We start from the raw sequence: 26,250 nt of genomic DNA on the forward strand, positions 1-26,250 counted from the left end.
CATGGATAAAATAAATAGTTAATAGAATAAAGGAATTCTTGAAATTGCAATAAGAAAAGTCGATAAAAGATTGATTGATTGATTGATAAATGGAGAAAAGTTTCCAACAACAAATTGGAAAAGTGTATTAGGGCTGTGCAAAGTTTCAACCCATTAAAACGAAAAAATAAGTTCAACACTGCTGCCTACTAAATCGGAAGTAGACAGTTCAAAATATTCGGAATTATCATACCTAAATCTCTGCTGTGGATTATAAACCGCCAAAATTGTGGAGGCACTTAAAATGAAGGTGAGTGTTTTTACAGTCCCCATGTGGCGATTAACCGTCGGTATCAACAATATTTACGTTTGGATTATAATAAAAAAGAAATGGAAATTGGATAAACCGGTGTTGACCGGCGAATGGTTTTTTGAGAAGATTTTTAGTTTATATGAAGTATACTGCGTACACATTTTATATTGATTTTTTACTTCATTTACTGTAATAGGTGGAATAACTATACAATGGTATGAATTCAAAGTTCGATGAGTTACTGTTATATATGATAACGGTGTGAGAAACTCGAAGACATTCTCAAGGTCTAACATACAAATTCCTCTTCTATAATTTTTTATTAAAAGTATTAATGAAAATAAAAAAAATGTCTTTTGCACGATTCAATACTCCGATCTTAGAGACGTTAATAAATTTATTTCTATTAATAAAAGCAATTGCGTACTAATTACAGACCTACGCAAACAAAATATAATTTACCCTACGGTCAATAACCAAAAAAGTAAATGAAAATAAATAACCGGGTTCATTTGTATTCATTTAAATATTGCACTATAGTTCATTTAGAAGTGGGATATTTTTGGCGTTTTTTTTTATCAATTAATCTATACGAATCTGAGCTAGATGTAGGAATTAAAATGATAATCTATATAAAACAATAATCATTGTTTTAGTCGCCGTATACCAAAGGATAACCAATGTGTTGCGCTGAATTCTACGAGTCGCCCTGATGGTCCCATGTTATCTAGGTTATATATATAATTTTAAGTACGTTCATATAGATTAGTTCCCCAAAGACTACTTTATAAAAAATTCGCATGATAGCCCAATGTTGGAAGGAATCACAGCGCAAACTTTGAATGGGTACAAATGTGCCACAGTTATTGATCTACGTAGGTAATAATTTTAACAAGTGAAAATGCGGGCCGAACTTTGGATACCCTCCACCTTAGATATACTGACAGGTACTTGAAATGAAAATATAGGGAACATACCAAAAAGTGAACTTTCTAAAAAACTGATTATGTAAACCATAATGTACACCAAATACAATTTTCAACAATTTTTAATGAATATTTATACCCTCAGCCTTATGGCTAATGAACGTGTATACACTTTGATACAGTGAAAATGTGCCTCGTCGAAATATTGGTTCTAGACCCCACGTTTTTTAGACCAAATCCATTTCAGAAAATTTTGATTTCATCCAAACTTTGTTCCAGTTCGAAGATGGGAAATATCGGTCCACTTCTTCTGGTACGTCCCACACAGGGGCTAGGCCTAGGCCTAAATCCGGGCTATAGTTCATATATAGTACATTATCGAACCTTACGTTCTATCCTCCGCAGGTGAAATGATTACAACAGAACCAAACGCAGAACAAATCAGATAACTATTTTAATATAAAAAAGGGGGTTATATGGGGACTACGCCAAAAAGGGGGTTAATATTAATAATTTTTGGTAGGGAGATTTGTTACCATATACGACTACAAAATACCAAATTTCAGCGAATCCGAAAAAAATTGACCTATATTCATAATTTTTTTGGAGAGATTTGGTACCTATTAAGAAATCAAAATACAAAATTACAGCCAATTCGGTGTAAAAATACGACCAAAATCCTCAAAATACTGAAAATTAGGAGGTACCGTTATATGGGGGCTACCAGAAAAAGTGGACCTATACTTATAATTTTTTGTGGTGAAATTTAGTACCCAATAGGAACCCAATGTACCAAATTTCAGTGAATTCGGTCGAAAAACGCGCCCAAGAACCCCAAAATACCGAAATTTGGCGTGGACCGATGTTATGCCTAAACGTGGACCGATATATCCCATCTTCGAACTTGACTTGCCTGCAGACAAAAGACAACCCTATGAAAAATTTCATCACCCTATCTCAATTCCTTCAGAAGATAGCGTGATTACAACAGACGGACGGATGGACATGGCTATATCGTCTTAGAATTTTACCCAGATCAAGAATATATATACTTTATAGGGTCGGAAATGAATATTTCGATGAGTTACAAACGGAATGACAAAATTATACCTCCACCATACTATGGTGGAGGTATAAAAATTTATAAAAATTATATATATGGAAGTATTTTAAATTTTTCTATCAGTTATGAGTAAGAACGCCTCAAGAATGATTCCACAAAAGTTGATACAAATATCTCCATTATTGAAATTTTTACAGCATTTGTAACCAATAAAAGGTGCAAATGGACCCAGACATGGTCCTTCAATACATAGGTCAGAAACCCGCCCAAAGCCATTAGGTTTTTGACAAAATTTCAGTTTTAGTAAGTAATATTCAGATATATGTAAATATATATATATATATATATATATCCTTTAAATTAACTGTTTATGGTTATAATATTATTATTACAATTAATATATGACGTTCTCAACGTTTACACTAAAAGTTCGTTACACGGACCATCCCAGAATGTACCCAATTATTGACCGTAGAGTTAAAATAATATGATGGAGAGGACATAGATGAAAATGGTCCCATCGAAGAGAAGAATTTGACGCATATTTAGGGCAGAACTGCGTAGAAACAAGATAATAATATTTAATAATAATAAATAATATTGTAAAACTGTTTGAATTTATTGTTTCACTATTATCTGCAGTTTTAATTTGAAATAGCAAATAGTATATGTTCCTATATGCTTCCCATAATCCATTTCAAGTCATATCGACGCAAAACTTCGTGATATTTTCTTTGGTGGTTCTCCGATTATATTACACAAATCATCGGATTCTACATGCTTTCCAATATATATGTATGTATTTATATTCCAAAAGGAAACTAATTCTCACTTCTTGTTATATATTTACATTTAAACTGTTCAATTAAAATATAAAACGTATTACTGATTTGTATTGTAGCTTCCCTTTAAGCTACAATACAGTCCATACTTAAAAAGGAATTTAAAATATTATTATTAAAAAATATGATTTGATGTTTCCTTTTGCTACCGTAATGCAAAGATCTCATTTCAAAGAACAGTTAATTTTGAACAAAAAAAAAAAAAAAAAAAAAACTACAAATATTTTGAAAATGCAACATAGTGTAGCAATTAACAAATACTTCGGAACGTCTGAGTCATGATCAATTCATGCAGCTATCATCACCCAATGCCAAGAAATGGCTTTGATGAATGCAATAAGTCAAGGCGATCGGTGAAAATGCATCGATGATAGTTTCATTTGTGAGGCCCAATGGATCGATCATAAAAGCCCAACAAAATATGACAACAATAAAGGTAGCGGATGGATGGGAAGAGTGGTCAAGCAAAAGAGGGGAAAAAACATCTTCAAAAATTTATTGACAGGCGGGTCTTGCAGATCAACGCTTTGAAATGCCCAGCTGGAGATTGGCAAGTAACATTTAATGCATTGGGCCTATACGAGAAAATAAGTTGTTCTTCGCTGCGGGAGTGTGTTCGTCTGCGGCATCCCCGGCAATATCATATTGTTGTAGGTGGTTTGGAGGTGGTGGGGATGGAATTGGTGTGTTCTTTTTGTTGTTGTTGTTGTTTTTTTTTTGTCCGGCAATCTGTTAAATCGATACAACGATGAGCCAGGCAGCAGAGCAAGACCAACAGTTGGCGAGTGAAGTGATTCTGTCGAAAATATTCAACACCATCGAAACAAGTCATTTTTATTTCGTCAAAAGCGGCTGATGTTGTCGGCTCCTTTTTTATCAGATCGCGTAAATTCAATTCACTTTGCCAGTGAAGTGATACAGCAAAAAAAAAAGAGAGAAAACAAAACAATGTAGATTTTTATTGTAGTAAGTATATGGCATGTATTACATTGATCCGTCGATTATGCATATCGTGCTGTTTTTTTTTAATTTTAATTTTTTTTTTCGGCATACCGAAGAGTCTTACCCAGTTGTTTTTTTTTTAATTTTTTTTTTTTGATGTCTTACAATGATTGAATTCCTTTTACTAACAATAAGATTGGCCGTTGTTGTTGTTATTTCCACTGTTTTTTTATTATAAATTTACAGTCGGGACGGCGGCGGACATCCATCGCATCTGTCAGCATGAATGTGGCGTTTTTTCGTTTTTTTCGGTTTGTTTCGATTCAAATTCCAAATCGATTGGAGATGAGTGTGTGTGCTTAATCGTTTCTTTTTGCTAAGATATTTGCGCTTATATACACCACCATCCCGCTGAGTATTTTTTGATAAGTTTTAAATGCTTCAATTTGTTGTTAATTTCCTTCAACACATTCCCCACATTCGATGGTAGTATTAGCGGACGGTCGGTCGGTCGGTTCGTGTGTGCTGAGGTGATATGTTCGTAGAGTTGTTATTTTTGTTTTCCATTTGGTTTTGGTTTTATTCATGTTACACGATGATGATAATCCAAATGTTTATGATAAATACCACCCACACGAATTTCTTACGCATTTAAAAATTATGATCGTCACTTGATTTGTGTGCCTGACTGTGCGTATGTTTCTGTTTCTGTGTTTTTTTTTTTTTGTTTATTGCCGCCTGGATATCGGTTTATTGTGTATCGGATTTCATTAGCGTTGATAATCAGTTAAAGGTGTTGTTGATACTCATAATTTCCATATTTAAATTGTTCAAGAGTCCAAATAATCGATGACATTAATAATTAAGCAAAACAGTAACCAATCGATTATACTCAAGTCTAGTGGGTTGTTATACTAAGGCTGTAGGTGGGGCCTGTGTCTATAGCTGGATACTAATAAACTCTGTATGGGAACTAAAAATTGTTTTTTATGTACTTTTTGTATGTCTCCTATTGGAATTGAAATTGTTTCCTTTTTAAAAATATTGTATTTTTGTAGTTGGTTCCAGAAGAAGCCATGTAAAAAAGACATTGATGTTATACATAAAGAGAATTCCCCTAAATTGGCGCTATTCCCATTTGCTTTGACCAGTAAAAATTGTTTGTACGCACTAAAGGGGAATTCACTTAAATCTTTAAGCTAATGTTCGCAAACTATCGATGGTTTCAGACTTTTTTCTTTCATACATACTTTTTTGTGATATGAACATACTTCGCAAAATTAAATTTGACAAAAAAAAATTTAAGTACATAAAATTTCATATCGTGCTAAATGGAATAAAATCGTCTAAAAAAATTAAAAATATTCAATTTTCAAACCGTGTTATATCGAAACCGTATATAAAAAGACCGTGTAAAAACAGACTTAGGTGTATTATGAAGTACATTCAAATATGAGAAATATTGAATACATCTCATTTATGGTATATGGTTTCAATTCGCTTTACACTATCTTTATTTCATTGTATGTGGAAATGTTTTTCTCATTTGCAAAAACTAAACCCTTGCTCATTCTTCAGACCAGAATATATGTTGTTATGATATCGTAATAACAGATATATTATCTGGAATATTGCAAAGAATATAGTTCCCAGCCCCGAAATTTAGTATTAAATTTTTTGTTTAATGGCGTTTTTAGTTTTAACATACATCGGTTTAGGTAAGCGCCCTTGCATATTTTTCGATAAACTATTTTTCCAAAATTAATTTGTTTTAGTCTTTATGGCTGTATGTCTTTGTGTATACTGGCTTTTTGTTATTTATTTTTCGATGGTGGTGATAAAATAAGGAATGCTGGTATCGGTTCTCCTTTCTCGATTTAGATGAGAATACATTTTTTAATGTTTTTAAATCTTTAGAGAAGAAAGAATATATTTCATTTTATGATTAATTTGAGGTGGCTTGATTTTCTCTCACTAGAAAATCTGAAAACAAAAATTGCAATAAGTTTGAAAACTAATATTTTCGGTCCAGGCATGTATTAACATTATCTATTGGATTTATACGAATAAAAAACCAAATTGAGAATAAGCTTTACCGATTGAATTTATCCAAATACATATCATATGATTGTATAAAAAAATGTAATTTTGGAACCGATTTGATTAAACCATTAAACCAATAAATGCGTGCGGCAGCCACAAAAACTCTTTTTCGGGAAGCGCTCTTGTTACCGCTTTTAATTTTCTCCATATTTTTAAGAGATATTCTTGAATAGTAAGCATAGCTAAAAGGTCAGAGCCATGTTACCGCTTTATTTTTTTGTGTTGAGCTAAATCAAAATTGCCCTCTGGTAAAAAAACCCATGAAGGAAGGATATTTTTAAAATTCAATATTGAAAAGTCCAACACACAAACACTACAATTGATCATAACACTTCAGAATTCGTTATAGTGTTAATAAAGTCAACTCATTGCGATTTCCGAATGTATATTCTGGACTGACTGCGTGGCTCGGCATAATAGTTGCAACAAATTGCAATTGAATGCAGGAAACAAATCGTGTATGTCTATATATGCGTGTGAAATATTATTAGACATCAATAAAAATAACATAAAAACAACAAATAGCCTAACATTCTTCCACATGGAAAATGGCATCAGAGATATTTGTTTTGTTTGCATCGCATTGTTGGACACGGGTGTGAGTTTATTTACCCGCAGCATAAACCCATCCATCTATCCATCCCAGTCAGCCGTGTTTTGCCATATTAATAATCATCATCGCTGCTACAGGGAAGGACCAAAAAGGGGGAGGAATTACAATGCTACGTGAAGAGATATAATGCAGCGGCGGTTCGTTGTGGTCGACCAGCCTAAAAAACCATGAATCCCCTTTTTGGTATTTATTACCAGCTACAATGGTGTGAATTTTCGCTTCAAGTAGCATCGTCAGTTACACCGTGTTTGGGAGCTGAACAAAGGCATGGTAATTTTATCTATAAAATGCTTATGTCACAAACAAACACAGACACACACAATCATAATCTGAGGAAATCCTTGTAAAGGATTCAAAGTATACTCGAGCGGCATTTAACACATTGTCCGCTAGCAGTGCGTCTGCATGAGTGTGTGTGTGTGTGTGTCTATTTGTAAAGAGGCATTAGTTGGGCTCATTTGTTATCCATGCAAGCATCCTTAAAGGCTATTTTGTGGATTTGAGATGCTTCACTGAACAATGGCCACTTGAAGGGATATCCTTTGTTTCGGATTCATACGAGAAGGCAAACGCCGCCGGTGGTGGTTGCAATGATTGGGCCAGCAGTATTAGCTTTGTGTGTGAGCGCACCTAGGGTAATTTCATTTCCATTAGATGTCCCTGTCCCCTATTGCTAACAATTCACAATTACCTGCTAAAAATCATGCTGACTTTCGAAATGCTTGTGATTTTACACATTTCCATTGTTCTAGTTTGGTTTACGGGAAGTAGCCGTCTGTTTGTTTGCGAGGCAAATAATAAACGCAGCGGACAGACAAGGCGCATGCGCAACTGGCCATAAAACAGTAAAGGTGTGATTTCTAACAGCCTTCCACTTGAGGTGAGATAGCCAAAAAATGAAATAACAAAAATATATTTCTCGTTTGTTTGATGTTGTTTGTCACAAGTCAAGATGCTGCTTTGTTTCTCCGATTTCTGTGGTCTTTTGTTGTTTTCTTTGTTCGACAGCCAAGGTCTTGGGTGGACCATTGCCTTGAAGAGACAACAACGTAGAGGTTTGTAAGTCAATTACGAAATCTAAAATTGAAAACAAAATCCTTGTATTGTTTGTAAAGCGCCTTAGCGATAATGAGGGTCGTCGAAACCTAATCACCCTCAGGGGATGCAAAGAAGCAAAACTGTCGCCATACTGGACATCTGGATGCTGGACATTTGCCGTGTCACCACAAAAAGATGTTTTCCAAATTTTAGCCAATTTGTATTTGGCACACGCATCCCAGCCATGGCATTTGTGCGTTATCAGATGTTCAACAATTGGCCATCTGATCGATGCTGCAGATACAATGAAGTTAAATGATCTCATTTGTGTGGGTTCACATGATGGTTGTTGTGTCATACCGAATTCTATTGGCTTGAATAAATAATTGGAGCCTTGAATTTCTTCGATAAAATTTATGTTGCCACTACGACTTAGGGGCGGGCGTAACTCCGACCAAATTCGCTGTTGGGGCTTGTTTTGGTGATAAATTCGAATGGCTGTCGTCATTTTCCTCAGTTCTGAAACGGACGACAAAACGTTCGGAGTAGTAGTATTGCTTGAGCATCCAGTGGGTCAAAACGAATTCATAAATAACTAAAAAATGAATTGGGATTTCTTGGGGTAAAATTAATATGAAAATTATGTTTAAAATATCCATAACCAAACAAAACAAGTCGTCTAATTAATATTCAATAGTCGACGATTATGAATATTTCAAAAATTAATATTATTCAACATATGGAGGGCTAATCGTGCGCTTAGTGGATGCTGGAATATCTAATGCTGACAGTTTCTTTCTTAGATTTGCTGGCTGGATGTTACGTCGTTTGATCACTAGCATTCCTGCTGTGCTATTGACATGTTGCTGGTCAAGCCAAATGTGTTGCATTAATAATATTTTCATATTGAGTATCGCCTTTTGATAAAAGGCTTAGTTAAATTATAAAATTGTTCGGGAGGAGAAAAATTCAATAAATTGTGTAAGTTAGAACGATTGGTGTTGGTTTTTCATCTTACCGACTCTTACAGTCGTACTGCCCGTTTTAAATGTGGTCATGGTGTTATCTATTGTAATCTTAGGTATTTCGAAAACACAATCCTTGTTCGGTGTAAGCGTCAGCGGCGATTATCATGTCAAACGGATTGACTTTGGATTTGATTTCATGTTAAATGTCATGGCATCTTGGGCGTTGGGATTTAGTGTAAGAAGAAGTTTGACATGATACGGGGAGTGACGCTGAGATGTGGCATTTTGTGTATCTTAATATTCTTAGAAATAAGATACATACGTGTGTAAGTGGAAAAGTATAATCAAATGTTTAGATAGTTTTTAAACACGCAAAGCTAGAACGCAATAATAAAATTACACACACACACCGACAAGTATTTAGAAAATAAGAAATAGAAAATACCATGTAAAACATAAGAGCTATATAAGTTATTTTTCCCAAATTTATAATAAATACAAAAAACAACGCACATTTTTTATGTAGCAAAATCAGTCCGATATTTTTTAAGTTCAAAAATAAATTGGTTATCTGATGTATACAAAAAGTTACAAATTGCAATTTAATTCCGTTCGCCTGGCAAATAATCGTGCATGACTACGTTCCTTTAATATGAACGCCTCCATGTACATACACGCGTACTATATACATAATGCAAGACAATTTAACAAGTTTCAAATTTATTATTATTTACAAGAGAACTAAGAGAGCAGCAATTGCCTATAAAATGTAAAATAATTCTCCCTTTTATGATTTGTGCTTGTATTTTTTCCACGAGAATCGACTTTTCTTTTGAATTTTAATTAACACAACGCTAGGTAACACTGCCATCCAACCAGCTAACTTCAATCTTGACTGAAAAAAGTAAAAAAAATAGTTAATTTTAACAGGGCCGAATCGAAACTACAAAGCGCCTACAAATAAAGCGCAGCATTATTTGTAGATTTTTTATTTCAACTTAAATTGGAAAATATGGATAAACCCCAATGCAATATATACATATTATTGCCCAATACCAGGAACTGACTCAAGCAGTATAAAATCTTAAAACTAATTTTTGACCACCAATAGTAATCACTTAGGAGTTCCGCGAAAATTGACCGAGTAAATCGTATACTCCATTTCAAAACAATGTCGGAAGACGGACTTGTCTAATTTACCTTGATCCAGAACATTATATTATTTCATGGGGTCTTCAACGGTATGGCAATGCAAGTACTCCCCCCATCATCTATAAAAACTGTAGATGTCATAAAATAACAAGCTAGTTTCCTACCCCCACACCATAGAAAAACTGGAGAGCGCAGTTAACGAATGAGAGATACAGAGAAAAAACTTCATTAACACTTAATGTCAATTCATGCAACATGTTTTCGCAAAATTTATTCACGATATTAATTTTTAGAGTTGTGCTTAACTGCCCAAACATACACACACACAGACTCACTCACTTACAGAAGACTAAATGTATGTTGCAATAACCACCCGTCTAATTTAAAGACATAACCAGGCGAGCAGTCCTTGAGAATGGAAAAGAAAAAAACTTGACCATTTCTTTCCAACCAGAGAGGAAATAATTTAATAAAAACATTCGTACAAAACTGTGTTCGAAAGAGGATAGAACTTGGATCGAGGCGACTGCGGCATATAATCGTAGCAAGTTTACGACGAAATGGACATATGCAAATATTGTGATAGCATAGATTTAACGGGCGAATGTGGTAAAACGGCGAATTGTCAGCAACAATACCAACAACACGACACATATTATCAGCAATATGTTGTGCATCGCTGTCCAACTTAAAGCTCCAAGAAATCATAAAATTTATTTTACACACCACCCGGAACATTATTTTATTTGACAGTTGTGGTTCTCGTCCTCGTTGTCATTTTTATTTTCGGTTCAAAACTTGGATTTGCATGCGATATCTTTCGACAAGTGCTTAATATTAACATATTTGCATTATGTTTTGGCCAATATATGACTGCTATTGGCCATAAATGATTTGGTGTCTGTCGAAACCGGTGGCAGTCTTTCAAACTGTGGATGCCATAAATGTAAAATGATCATTTTGCTCATGGATTCATTATCTTAAACGGAATATTTTGAAGGTAAAGGCTATTGGCTATCACTAAACTCATTGCAGCTAGATATGCAATGTTTGCAAAATTTACATTAATATTGTAAAAAGGAGAGTGTTAGAACATATATTCAGAGAAGATATGCCTGTTATTGTTTTATAGAAAAATAAGTGTAATACCTCTAAAATTTTAACCAAATGATCTTGGTGTACGATATATATATATATATATATATTTTAAGATTCTCTTCAAAATCCATTGATACCCATGTTAATAGGGTGCATATAAAATAAATTGATATTTCATTAACATCTGTCTAGCGATATTCTTTTTCATTATAAAATAGATAAAGTAATTATTAATTCAATTTTTATAGAATATTCATACAAATTTATTATCGTTTTTTTAATATTCATAACGAATGGGTTGAAGAACATCTGTTCAATATTTTGTTGTGATTTTAAAATAGGCGAAACATTAAAAAAAACTTAAAATTGTTAACCTTTAAGTATATGCAAACATTTAGACTTAAAAAATATAATTTCGATAGATTTTTATTTTCAATAAATTGATATAGGCACGAAAAATTATTCTAATTGGTAAATCGTCAGCAAATCAATTAAATATATAATTCGATTTTCGATCAAGCTGAATCACTTTTAATGGGATCTATTTGCAAGGCATAAAAATATACAGATCAGTGTATTGAAAAAATAGATACCCTGTATTAATTATACTAATATTACATTTGTTGTTCGTGTTCAACAGTAAAATAGAAACAACAACACAGCTGAAATACATCAGGTTTTTCTCGGATTTTTAAAGAGTATCAGTTTAAATAACAACAGAAGAACCGATAATTGTTTAGGTCCCTTAATATTTATTTTTACTATAATAAATGGACATCGTTGGTTTTATTGTCGAAATTTATTTTTAATTATAATGTCCATGTTATTGATTTTAAATTTGTAAAAAAATTACCAAATAATCGGGTATAGGACATTGGCTCAACTCACATTACATTTATATATTTGCTAGCTGGTCGCATCTTTTATGGTCCAAAGAATGACAATAGCTTGCTTCAGGTGTTACGGGCACACTTTTCAACTGTGTGTGCCAAGTCGGTAGTTAATCGTATGCCAACATTTGTCTGTTTGTATTATGATTTGCAACTCAATTTGTTTCTTGTATTTCAGATATTTTATAAATCTTTTCATCATTAATTTTTTGTTATTTTTACGTGTATTTGCATATGAAAAGCGTAGTAGATTTGGAAGCTAACGTAAAAAATTGTTATGAAAGGTGTAAGTTCGTACGTGGTTGACTATATAGTACCCTACGCCACTTTGGACATATGTGGACAATGTTCTTGAAATTAGAGTGAAATCGGAGATTCATATCTAATCTGGCAATTTTACACATAAACATGCTTAAATGTATTTAAAATAACCTACGGATGCGATTGAGTCATTTGCAATGTGACGTAGAATGGATTAAAAACGCCTTCAAAGATTTAATGGGAACCTTAAAAGATGATATTTCATACATAATATAGTGCAACTAAAGGGTTAAAATAAATACCCTGTACGAAACACGCCATATTTTCATTCGACATTACAATTATTTATTTATCTTGTTTTTCATTTTCATTTGCCTATTTTTTTTTTTTTCAAAAATACAAGTGCCACTTTTCCTACAGCCCTCGTACCAACGTAGTGTGTAGTGAAACTATGAAATCAATTTTGTGGAGTTTTTAAGTAGCATTGGCTGCGACTTCTTGCTGGCTGGTATTAATTTCTGGCGGCATTTTGTGTGTGTTATTCAAATGGCCAACTGCTGTAGAAAAATTAATGTCAACTTAAGATTATTTATAAATTTTATGTTATTGGCCAAAAACAAAAGACCAAAACAAGTTTAGAGAATCGAAATCATAAAAAGTCAATATCTTTTCAAAAGCAACAACAACAAACCCCACTAAAGTCAGATGGGCTGGTAAGATGATAAACAGTAGTAAAGTTATGTTTTTTTTTTGTTTTGGTGGCTGCGACTGGTTTGAGGGCGCTATACTATGATCATTATGCGGTCAAAAAAAGCATTATAACATATAAACCGGAGATAATCCCATACAATGTTGTAATATTATGTGGATAGACTTATATGCATCTAAGTCTGTCACTTGATGCGGAAAGTGCATCCGCAAGTTGGTTGTTTAATAGGAATTTGTTTGTTGTGTCCGATGCCAGTGCTGCCATTACTTTATTATCCCCTCCTCAACTAAGAAGTTTCGTGGGTTAATTTTGTGGGAAAATATTTAGACACATTTTGCCGTTGATCCCAATGTCGTGTTGCTGTCCTGTTTAAGCAGCAACGAGTTAATATGTAAATTTTTTTTCACTTTTGTCGTTCAACCTGAAAAAAGTCATAAAAACGTAACACTTTTTTTAAATACTTGACAAAACAAAACAACGACGCCAATCGTACTCATTGAGACCACTTGGACGGCGAGTTTGGTTAGCATCGGCCATAAACTCTATATCAAACAGCATCCATTCCATACTCCATGTAATCCCGTTCACACATAACCCATAACTTTTGTCGAATGTAAAAAAAAAATAAAATTCCCCAACAACAAAATCAGCAGCAGCATTAACAAATACAAAACAACAACAGACAAACCCCAAAGAGAGATACAATAAAATGTTGTCAACACGATCAGCTTATGTGGTCAATAAAAATGTACAATCTTACCTTCTGTTTATGTTTAGTAATAATAATAAAAAATATCTATAAGCAGACACACTCACTCACACGCTGGCATCCCAACCGACCCAAAGCGACGATGACGACGGCACTTCCATAGACAGGCGGCTCAAATGAATAGCTGTTTTGTCTGTTCATTTGTTATTGTGCTATGAAACGCCGCACCAATCTCTCTCCTATCTCTCTGAAGCCGAAGCCAACTCCGTCAGAGGCGATTGATTCACTTGGATGTTGGCCATAAATAAGAATCGATCGACTACTATATTTTCTGTTTTCTTTCTGTCGTTTCAATAAAATCGATTTTAGGAAACAATAGATCGATTTCTCTCACTGAAATGTGTCTATTTTCGGTGTGATTCGACAATAGTGGCTGTTTTTTGGACAATCGTCATCTTTGTAGTTTGATATGTAAATAAACTTTGCAGCGAATTTAAATTCAGTGCGGTAAGCTGTGACCTTGTCAGCTGCCAAATCCTTTAACAAAAAATGTAAAATAAATTCCAACAAATGTTTTACTTAAAAAAAGTGTGTCTATTATATATATATTTCTTTGTTTTTATATAAAATTTGAAAAAACAAATTTTATGTCTAATTTAAATTAATATCTTCTGGATTGTTTATAAAATAATATTGTTTCTTCGCTTGGCTAAAGAAGAATGGTAAAATTTATTGCTTCATATATAAATGGGAATGTAGTATAAAGTGTATATTTAGGACTGTGATAGAACAATATACAGTAACACATTATTCGGTAATGGAAACTGTATTTCAGAACTCATTGGGTATAGATAGTATAATCCGAATTGTTTGTCTTTGTTTGACTTTAAAATCCATACATAATTTTTATTAGTTTTTTTTTTATTAAAATCGTAACATGGCACGAATTAAGTATCAGTGTAATATTTTAGCACGACACCTTCAGTGAAGAAGTCACACACAGTGAAAATTGGACCTATTATAGGTTACATTCATATTTTTTTAATAAAAAGTAGAACTTATTAAGTTGACAAATTTTAACTAATTTTTGTTGCCGGGATAGATTTTACTGTATAATTTTTATTAATACCTACTATTAAAATTATGTATGGTAATTTATATATTGTTATTAATATTAACATATCAGTGTGTTCGGATTGAGTTTATTTGGTATTTTATTCAGTTTTAGCTGCTAATATTTATAAACACAAATGGTTGTGTACTTTTTGATCAAAATATTTTGTACAAAATTTTTTCAAATTGCTTCTTTTTAAAAATTATTATAGATTTCTAAATTTGTGTAGTGAAAATATAGCGGTCAAATTTTTCCTATATAAATGAAAAATAAAATATAACACATTTTCTCACAATGAAAAGCTTCTATTCATTAAACTAACCGTCTAACACCCAGCCATACATGTCAAAAGAAGGTGACAACGCGCAATCTCAAACAGTCAGAATTGTACAAATTGTTGTTGTAATTATTTCGTCCGTGACATGCATGTCGCGTTCTATGGGCATGAAAAAGGCCACATATGTACATGGAAGTCTGTAAATACACTCAAGAGTACTTATATATATGTAGTGTACATGCAGACATCTATTTAAATTCGAGGCCAAAAAGGTGAAATTTTTATTCAATAAAACCACATGTAATTTTTCAGTGTTATAAGTGTCCTTCATATATTTAAGGATTGTTAACACAACAATAAAAACTAAACTATAGAATAATTTTTAATTCAATAAAACCACTTGTTATTTTTCAGTGTTAAAGTGTCAAGGATTGCCAAACAATAAAAACAAACAAATTTTGAGAGCTCTTATCTATACAGAAGAATTGTAGATTTTTCGTATTATTTTGGGTTTCTGTAACAAATAACGTATCGTATTATTTTGATTTTTAATCATTTTGAGCTTGATCGATGATCGAATCAAGTGAAATAGCTCCTGTTAACTGTACTTCACATATAATGTTTTGTATTATCCTTTACAGAGGATATTTAATATCACATTTGACTTTCTAAATGAAAACATAGCGTTTATCGTTATCAAATCATAGAAACATATAAGCACACACACATATGTGTTTGAATTTTTTCCAAGGTAAAAACCCGCAAACAAACAAGACAACAATAGATCCCATCACAGCAATTTGTTTTTGTATTACAAATACACATTCAACTAATCATATAAATGTGCGTATGTACATACTTACGTATTATGAGAATATGTACATACATGATTTGTCTGTTCGTCCTTCAGTCCTTAATTCTCTTAGTATTTAGTCAATATTTTCGTCCTTTTTGTTGTTGTTGTCATTTCATATCAAGTTAAACGGGCAGGCGTGCGTTTCACCTATATATCCCCCGTCTGAATCCTATCCTAGTTGTTTATAATAGCGGAGTTTGGGCTGTATTCGTTAACCCTCATCACTCCCCTCTGGCTCTCATGGGATGTATATTTTATCCTGACTGAGGTATACGGCTATGAATATGAGTGTTTAATATGATTGTACGGCTGAATACACGAGTATTTGTTTTGCCAATGCTAATGTTTACAAGCATTCGATTGGGTGTGAGGACATATACACATGTGTGTAAGTGAGTCAATGTGTGTGTGTGTGTGTTTATTTCGTTCTGTGTTCTTTGTGCAGATAGACACAAACAATATGTTTGGTTGCCTAAATACATGCCTGTGTAAGCATTACCCATTTTTAGTGATCCATGGATGTGCGTAAACAGGGCCCAGACAGCTGGAAGCACAAACTAATTCATGGCCGTCGTCTGTCCGTTCAATCGGACAGACCGACGGACAAGTACTTATTATTGTAGTATCTCCTTTTTAGGGGTATCTTTTCAATTTGCCATTGTTACACCACTTGAAAAGTTACTAACCCCAGTGTTTTATGGTCGTCGCATGTTGTGGTGGTTAGCCACTGTATATATTCATTCGTACATACATATATGTACGCAATCACATACATACTTTGCCTAGAACGCAACCACACATTTATGTGGACATTTACACACACACATACTACATGTGTTGTTATGTCATAAATAATTTTGACATGTCTGGCATTGTGTTGCAACAAGGAGAACATTTGACTTTGTGGCGTTAAGGGGAAAAATAATATAGGACTACAATTTTTATGTCGTTTGTGTTATTCTCTCTTTTTTCATTGTTATACAAGCCAAACATACACAAACGCCTTTCTGGGTTCATGAGAATAGTAATTGAATAGTGTATTTCACAGGCTTTAACTAATTTGTAGCACGCATAACCTTAGGTGCGAATTGACTGATGTGAACTGGCAATTAGGAAGGGCCCTTTGTAGGGCCCATCAAATCGAACGAATGCGGAGACGGATCACATTCTTATTTGAACAGTTGTTTATTTACGCACGTACAAACGGCAGCGGTTTTTTTTTTTTTTTTTTTTTGTAGTTCAGACACTGTGGGTAGAATGTCAACACACACACACAATACACTTGTCGAAGGCGGCAAAATGATTGTTGTGGGTATTTCTCTTTAAATATTAGCCATTCTTTACATAAATGGGTATCGCGAAAGTTGCAATGTTTTTTTGTTGAAAGTCTTGTTTCCGTGCCCGCCAATTGAGAGAATCGAGAAGTCGATTGAAGTTTTGCCGCTGAGGAACAGAAGAATTTTTTTTGTGTCACATTTGATCGGTTCTGTTTATTCAGTTGGCTTTTCTTTTAAAATACGGAATTTTAAAATTTGCGTTTATATTCTATACCAACAACAATAATACTACCGGCGGCTTAATTGCTCTTTGATTTGTCCGTTTTCTGTTCCATATTTGTCAAATTTAAATAAAAATGTTCCAGACATTGAATTTTGATAGATATTTTTTAAGAAAGTACATACACTAATTAAGCGATTAATGCTACGTTAATTATGTTAATAAATATTTTAATTAATTTGTATAATAATATCAGACAATATCTATATACATAGCTGAAATGAATGTTTAAATAGTGACATACATATATTTGTTTGATTTTTTTTTAACTTCCAACAACTCCGTTTATTCTTCAAATGTTATCCGAATGTTTGCTGGAATAGTACAGAAAAACATGGTTTACTTGGATTGCTGCATAGAATATAGAAGAAGTGTGAAATAGAAGTATAGAAATATATATTCTACAAGGGCTCCCGCGACTTTATTCCATATCAAAGCATGACTAATTGTATTTTGAAATTCTTAATATTTTCCTTATTTTCGTATCTCCATTATAATATTATTAGACCTGATCAATAACGTTTACTCAGAAAGTACTTTCAACTGAGTTACAATAAGAACACGTGCATCGGAATCGAATGTAAATGGTTATGGTGATGAGCCGCTGTGAGTTCACTCTGGCTTACCTTTTATTTGCAAAACTATGATCGTTAACCCGAATAGTGCTGTAATTATTTTTTTCGAATTGTGGGACGAAAGTTTCAGCGTCTCTAGATCGACATACATAATCGGATAATATGAGTGTGACCATATGGTCACGCTAGCACAGCTCATGTTAAGCTCGACTCAAAAGGGAAAAACTAACTGAAAATCATACAACGATTATCGCATTTACAGACAAAAACTCAAATACAAATTGTTATTATTTAGATATTTGAGAAATATAACATGAAATCACTCGCCCAAAAAGATCCTCTCGACTCGATATCCTTTAGAATATTTCATTAAAAATAAGTAACAAATCTACAAATTATTGAATATGCTATTGTTAATGGATACAGTGAATATTTGAAAGAAAACAGTGCCAGCATAAAAATGTAACACTTGAAACAATGTGTATGGTAGTCATAAATTTCAACATGCACCTGGCACAAATCAAAGGGATCCACAATTCTTGGCTGTCGTGCCTAATAATAAGATTTTGTTGCCGCAATAAATATTCAGTCGTTGAGTTGATCGATATACGAGCTCTAGGAAAAACGAATGATAGATAGCCATATACAAATTCAAATGAATACAAACAAACACCTTGAACAGTATTAATATCCCACTGTGTTAGCTGTAGACGTTGATAAAAAACGAATGATTTTATTGACTCAATAAAATTGACAAGATCTCACTGATATTTGAAAAGTTTCAGAATTCCATAAACAGATAAACTCAACGAAATGCTGCCAACAAGGCGTGTAGAGTTTGAAATGTGCGAAAAGTGCACTTTGAATGTAGTAAAAACCCACGCACACAAAGAATTTTCTCTAGTTTCAGTGGCATTTTCATTTCTATGAAACCGGCCTTTGCAATGTTGTTTTATTATTTAATTTATATTCATATACATATGTATTTATATTGCAAGCGATTTCCAATTTTTCGTTTTACAAATTCTTAAAGAAGACGAAATAAAAAATATAAAAACTACAAATTCAGTATCAAAAAGGTTCACATCATCTTTTATCTGGCGTTTGGCATCTGACTGTCAATTTTGGTTACACATAGCAGCATCAATTGATCGATGGGTCACTGGCTCAGCCGAGGAATGGATTGTTGGAATGTTTGAATAGATGGATCGAATCGTTACTTAGCTTGTTGACAAAGATTTCGTAATCGTTGCTAAGGCCTATTGTTCGTTGTCTGCCGTTTTCCAAATTGTAGATATATCTTTCGTGTCGATTGAGATATCCATTCCATCATTAATGACTGGCGTTTCATATTTGTAGTCTGGTTGGCCGATCAAGACATTTACGATGACAACTGTCACATGTGACCAAAAAGAAATCAGTCGTAAATTTTGACAATTTTTTTTTTTTTTTTTTTTTTGATTTGTCATCGCGATACCTCCGGGCCATAACAGTAACAACAACACCAACAAACATATTTTTTGTAGCCTTCATGAAATACAATTTCAATAAAAAAAATCGTTTTTCATGGATCGAGTGTTGTTGGAATCTTACGGTAAACACCGTGAGAATGCCCATTGGTATTGATGTTATGTTATTGTCAAATATCTATCTCTCTCTTTCTCTTTTCAAACAATTATAATCTTATAAAGATGTTAAGTGTGCAATTTATTTTAAATGATTTGAAAGTAAATGTGAATTTAAAGAACCCACACATGTCCATGCTAGCGTAATATTAACGAAAGAAAACCTAAATTAGATTTTCCTTAAATTTTAAATTTAAAAACCAAAATCAAACTACTCCATACCCTGACGTAAACAAAATGTCTAACCGCTACCTTTACATTTAACGCCAATTTGTAAGAATTAGATATCACTTAGGAAACGATGTACACTTTTCAAAAGAAAATATTAGACCTACATATTTTATTCGAAATTCAGCTTCATTAAAAAAAGTTTGACCAGCAAATCAGTGTGCAAACAAATAGATATGAAAACATTAATTATTTAGCATTGCATTTTTATGCTAAATTAAATAATAATTTAAACAAACAATTGATTTTATTGCTTATTGTTGTTGTTCTTCCTCTCCTCTTTTGCGTTCATTTGTAATATTGTGTAAAAAAGTGTACGGCTGGTTGAATATTTGTGTTTAATTTGTTTTGTTGTTTTATTATTTTAAATATTAATTATAAAACGTATTTGTTCGCCAAATGTAAACATTTGAACTCGTTGTTTTCGATTAACATATATATTTTTTGAATATTTATTAAAAGCTGAAAATGCTACAACTGAATAATGCTGCAACACTCACAACGCATATTTTCTTTTCTTTTTGCATTGATGAGAGAACCCAAAAAACCTTATCAAACTATTTTTTTTAGCACTTCTCTTTCAAAAATATATTCCCATAAAAACTATTGTTACGGTCCAAAGGTACGTTACAATTTCGTACTACAAATAAACGCCGGTTTACGAGTATGTATGTTTGTACATACGTGTCCCATTCAACAATCCTTTGCTCCGTTCAATGATTCATTCTCCAATGTTGAAGCAAATAACACTTGCATGGTGCCAGTCGAGAACATATCGGAGGATGTGATGCTTATGTGAACAATTTAATTGTCACGTTCACATCGTAAAGTATATTAATTTTATTGTTGCCTCTCTCACTTTTTGCAATATAACAAGTACAACACCACCTAAAAAGATGCAGAGACTAGTTATGAATTATGGTTGAGTTCGGGTTTGCATAGGGAAAGAAAGTTCGGATGTCTAGGACAAAAATAAAGAATTCTAAAATCTAAATATTTTATATATAATAAACCAACTGTTTGGAAATTTCATGAAGTACACTTGGAAAATTATTCTACCCCACTCCTATATTGCGAATGAACAAATATTTGAAATCAAGGAAGTCGCAATAATTTTGAAGTGCCATTTAATGAAATGTTAATATGTTGAATTCAAAAATTGAAATTTCATATATTTGTATATTTTCAAACATAAATTCCTGTGACGTTATTTTTGCGGCCACATAAAACTGTTGACTATCTCTATTTAACAATTTTATTGTTTATTTGTTTAGTATTAATAGCCATATCCAATGACTGTAGTGTCGTCTGTTTTTGATTTCGATTTTTGCATAAAAACACTTTAGATTTGAATATATTTTAATATTCATTTTAATTCTGTCTCACCCAAATAGCCGATAAACAAGACTGGCCGTTATCAAACGGAAGCCGATACAAATTGTGAGCCGAACTAAGATTTATCGTTTTATGTAAAATTTAAATTAGGAATTGATTTAAAATTCCATTTCGTGTTAACGTCTTTGAACTGTTTCGTTTGCTTTGTTCGCCCAAAATGTTTCATAACAACGAGAGGGGCAAGACAAAATGCTGTGAATGACATCGATGGTTGTTGTTGTTGTTGCCGGTGACCCTAGGTTGGCATCTGCCGTGATTTATGACGAAAATATTTATTTTCGAAAAAATCCGTTTTCTTTAATTTCCGAATATCGAATTTAGCTACTCCATTCGCTGGCATTGTTTATGTTATTTTCAAGTAGTTAAAACTATGACATAGCTGCTTAACATAAATAAATGATAATCCATTAATAAAATAGTGGTATAAAATATTTAAAATATCTTCTGTGATTAGTAAAAAATATTATGTTTTCAAAAATCAACGAGAAATATATGAAAACAAATATGAATATTTGACTATAATTTGATTTCAAAGTATTTTCGTTACTTTGGATTAACATTAACTGCATACTATAATTTGAAAGTCATAATCATCCGTAAGGGAAGATCTATTTCTTTTCGAACAAAACATTGCATCAGTAATTTTATGTACAGAAAAGCTTTACACAACATTGATAAATAAACTTAGGAATCGTAGATAGAGATACGACTGCAAAATAATTTGTCAATGGTGTAACTGAATTTCTTTCATAAAAATACATATTTCAGACTCATTGAATTTGCACTAAAATATCTAGGCAGTTTCATTTATTTGTGAGTTTATAAATTTGAAAAATATCGATTTGTATTAACTGATTTGTTAGTATTTAAAGTGATAAAAACATTTGTAACATAGAGTCATTTCGGGTAATGTGGACCACCATTTTCTTTTTTTTGATATTGTGGGCGTAACAACGGTAAAAATAAAAACAAATTGTTTTCACAACATACTAGATTTATTGGCTAAAGATATTCCTCCTCGCATATTAAATGCGCCCATGTTTCGAACTGGTCCTCATGAAAAGGTCCCACTTTTTTATAGTGGCCCACATTACCCGACATTGAATATTTTTATTTAAAAATAATTATCGACTTCAAAAATGAATAAAAATTAGAAATCATCGATTGTTATTACATCTAAATGTATATTTGTGTTAAAGAAAACAAGAAAACCACATAACTTCTTTATATTCGAGAAAAACAAAGTGTTCGACCATTTTGCAAAAACGTTCGACGTTACCGAAAGTTAGTCCACATAACCTGAAGTTACTCTAGTTTCTTTTTCCATCTAACTTTATACTTTAACTAAAATCAAATTTAAGATTATTTTATTTATTAATACCTTCCTATTTTATTTACAGACTGAGCTGCGTTCTTGCGCAGCGTGTGGGGAGCCAATTTCAGATAGATTCTATCTCGAAGTTGGTGGCTGTTCGTGGCATGCCAATTGTCTGCGATGTTGTATGTGCATGTGCCCGCTGGATCGTCAACAGTCCTGTTTCATCAGGGAACGACAGGTCTACTGCAAAGCAGATTACAGCAAGTAAGTTTTCATCATGAGCTTAGCTTGAGGGCCCTAGAAAAAAAGTATTGCCACTTAAAATAATAAAAAAAAGTTCAAATTGTTTATATATATTGTGTGTGAGTGTGTGTTCAGGTGTCGAGTCAAAATATAATTTTCCCACACCATAAAAGCACCTGTGTATGTGCCTATCATCGGTCTTTATAATCAGTCTTAAACGTGAGAATCGATATTTATTTCAATATCTAAATTGTCATTGTCATCATTTGACTTCGCATTTAATCCGTAAAACAAATAACAGCGTAAATGTCTTTATTTGTGGCTGTACCAGTCAGTCAAGCAGACCTTTGTGTCTGCAGCAGCTATTGAAATCCAACATTACCAACCAACATTCAATTAAACCAATACACACATACTTACATACATATGGCATATCTGTAACACAGCGTAAAAGAAAACATTAAGGGGCAATGAAAATATATCGATTGGAAAGCCGCAGAATCGGAAGAAGAGGGTGTGCGGGATATAAATCAATATACTGATGTTATGAATGTTCGACTGGTCACTTCATCATCTTTGGGGATTCAATAGATCGCTGTTCTCCATGCCACTGCCACTCAAGCATGACTTGTCAACATCCGATTGAGGATGTATGCATGGTGACCCAAGACCAGTCAACTAGCCGTGTGGATACAAAACTCTCAAACCTAAACACAAAGTAATTCAATGCAGCCGACTTATGTATGGAGTCCGACCGAGGTGTACCAACGGCATTCGAATGTTTTTCTTTTCTTTCTGTTGTTTCTTCTCATTTCTGAGGAGAATACAAAAATATGACCATACAATGACAAGTGCTTGGTAAGGTGAGGAAAAGCCCAAAACCAAACAGCCTGACGGAAATAAGAAAACATCAAATGTTTATTTGAGACTGTAAAAATATTTGTTTTTCAAGTCGAGCATAATAAGTTTGAAAATGTGGAGCTTTGCGTTCCGCTTTTACGATTCGACAAAAGGTGCAATTCATTAGAACAATCAACTTCGGTTAGGAACATAGCATTTTTAATAACAACGTTTTGCCAACAACGACGCTGACACGTCCCATAAGAAAAGACATACTTCCGGTAGGCTCAGGTGCACAATGATCACTTGTTGGAATAGAAACAATATTGAACAATTGAAATCGCATTTAAGTGGCAAAGTTTATTATCTGCAAATCTTCTCTAATCCATATATATATTTTTTTGATTACAGAAATTTTGGCGCCAAGTGTTCAAAATGTTGTCGCGGCATCTCAGCCTCCGATTGGGTTAGACGAGCCCGTGATTTAGTATTTCATTTAGCCTGCTTCGCATGTGACCAATGTGGTCGACAACTTTCCACTGGAGAACAATTCGCCCTGATGGAAGACAGAGTTCTCTGCAAATCCCACTACCTGGAGACGGTCGAAGGAGGCACTACCTCAAGTGACGGTAAGTTCGGCACCGGCCGGCCTTTATTTTTAATCTTTCTGTGCCACAGTAGTTGTTAAACGGTAGCAGCTTAACTTGTCACATGACGAATTACGTGTGAATGGCATGCGCTTATCGTCATAAGCGAACGATATGTTGCTCTAACATTTGGCCACGTACAAATACATGTCGGAACGAGACAAAATCATGTCAGTCACAACCGCAACAACAAAAGCGAAACCAAATAAACATAAATACACAACTACTTGACGCCATCCATTTGGGCATTCAGTTTGTTTGTCAGAAACTCTTTCGTCCCACAAAAATGTTTCATTTATTCATACCGACTAGGTAACCGAGTCAATTTTGTTACTACATTTCCTGGCAAAGTCAATCTGAACATTTGTCTGCATCATCGTCCGTCAGTCAGCCAGCCAGCCAGTCAGTCAACCATTTAGCCAACAAGTTGACACGAAATAAACGTGCTTGGAAATATGTCTGCCCCTCCTTTCCACCAAACCATTTTAATTCGGAATGCATGAGACCGGCTAAAATGTCCAAAACTGCCACATTAAAATGAAATCTTCTCAGTCTTTTTACGAGGTCTTGGCAATTCCTGTGATGGATGATTCTGATTTGGGACTACATACATACATCCATATATATGTACACATGTTCTGGTGCATAATTCACAACGTGCAATGTCGGGACATATTGGCGGGATGGCATGTCTAGCTGGTATTTGTGTAAACTCGTGCATGAAAGATGAACAAACTTCCGTCGATGGAGGGCGAAGAGCATGAATAAATCTGGAAGTAGAACTAGAAATTGTCCTCAAACTAATTGTCCTCCTTTTGCTTACAGGTGATAATGAATTAACCGAATTTGTCCGTTTTCATTTCAGATGGCTGTGATGGAGATGGTTACCACAAGAGCAAAACGAAACGTGTTCGGACAACATTTACCGAAGAACAGCTACAAGTATTACAGGCCAACTTTCAAATAGACAGCAACCCCGACGGCCAGGACCTGGAACGCATTGCCTCCGTTACGGGCCTGAGTAAGCGGGTGACACAAGTCTGGTTTCAAAATTCCCGAGCACGTCAGAAAAAACATATACATGCTGGTAAGAATAAAAGTAAGTAGTGTTGTTGTAGTTGTAGTGTAGCAGATGCAGTAGCAGTAGCGGCAGTGCTTTAGCTGATGTGTATATATTCGAAATATTTGTATTTAGATTTAGTTTGTAATGGATGTTCTCTAATGGAAATCCGTTCTGGATATCCTGAATATCCCATTACTCTATTGTGAATGTGTGCGTTGTAGATTTCACTTACATACTTATAGAAATATTTTCTACAACATATTTTTGATTGTAGTGCGTGAACCTGAAGGAAATTCATTTGCCCGCCACATCAACCTGCAGCTTACCTATTCGTTCCAGAATAATGCTCAAAATCCCATGCAATTGAATGGCAATAAGGCTGGACTATATCAAACTCATGGTAAGTGTATACGAAAAACTGAATATTGAAACTAAAAGCTGGGCTGAGTATTGAAATTAAATTTTGTTCAAACAATTTCTTAAAATAGTGAAAAAAATTCCTAATTTAATTTTTTATCAATATCTTTAGATTTGAATGTAATATTGTTACTACCCGGCATACTATTCTTCGGAAGTAGTCTCAATGAATCTTTTTATTAAACAATGTTTGAAAAAATTTATCAAATAATAAATGACATATCAAAGGATATCTTTCTAATCGGAAATCTTCATGTTCTCTAATTTCTTTTCAGAATCTTCAATGGATGAATTATCACAGGACTCCAGTGTGCATTGTATGCAAAGTGAAGTGTGACTTAATCTGTTAGAACCTAATTAGATCAATTACCTTATCTTACTATTAGAAGTGTGTTATTTTTTTTTAAAGAAATATTTAAAATATTTTAGAAAACTAAATGAAAACGTCCTAATCCTAGTCAAAATTGCAAAATCGTCCAATTCTAAAGA

General features: G+C 33.5%; 1 protein-coding gene across 2 annotated transcripts; it reads left to right on the forward strand.

The window, feature by feature from the left end:
• Positions 1-236: 236 nt before the first annotated feature.
• LOC133323295 (LIM/homeobox protein Awh) lies at positions 237-26,250 on the forward strand. 2 transcript variants are annotated; one of them, XM_061532237.1, is made up of 6 exons: positions 237-289; positions 22,634-22,815; positions 24,046-24,263; positions 25,147-25,380; positions 25,619-25,744; positions 26,037-26,250. In XM_061532237.1, the coding sequence occupies exons 1-6, from the start codon at positions 284-286 to the stop codon at positions 26,096-26,098; spliced, it is 828 nt and encodes a 275-aa protein (XP_061388221.1). In that variant the 5' UTR covers positions 237-283; the 3' UTR covers positions 26,099-26,250. The 2 variants fall into 2 exon arrangements, with proteins under 2 accessions (XP_061388221.1, XP_061388229.1); XM_061532245.1 differs by having other exon boundaries at positions 25,147-25,368.

This window comes from Musca vetustissima, unplaced genomic scaffold (assembly GCF_032173495.1).
Source record: "Musca vetustissima isolate MV318-11 ecotype Yass unplaced genomic scaffold, APGP_CSIRO_Mvet_v1 utg215328, whole genome shotgun sequence".
Taxonomy (NCBI): Eukaryota; Metazoa; Arthropoda; class Insecta; order Diptera; family Muscidae; genus Musca; species Musca vetustissima.

Bases quoted from the DNA above. Each gene is read 5' to 3' on its own strand.
- LOC133323295 (XM_061532237.1), top strand. The intron at 24,264-25,146 runs GTAAGTTCGGCA...TTTTCATTTCAG, and splicing joins AGGCACTACCTCAAGTGACG to ATGGCTGTGATGGAGATGGT. The intron at 25,381-25,618 runs GTAAGTAGTGTT...TTTTGATTGTAG, and splicing joins ACATGCTGGTAAGAATAAAA to TGCGTGAACCTGAAGGAAAT.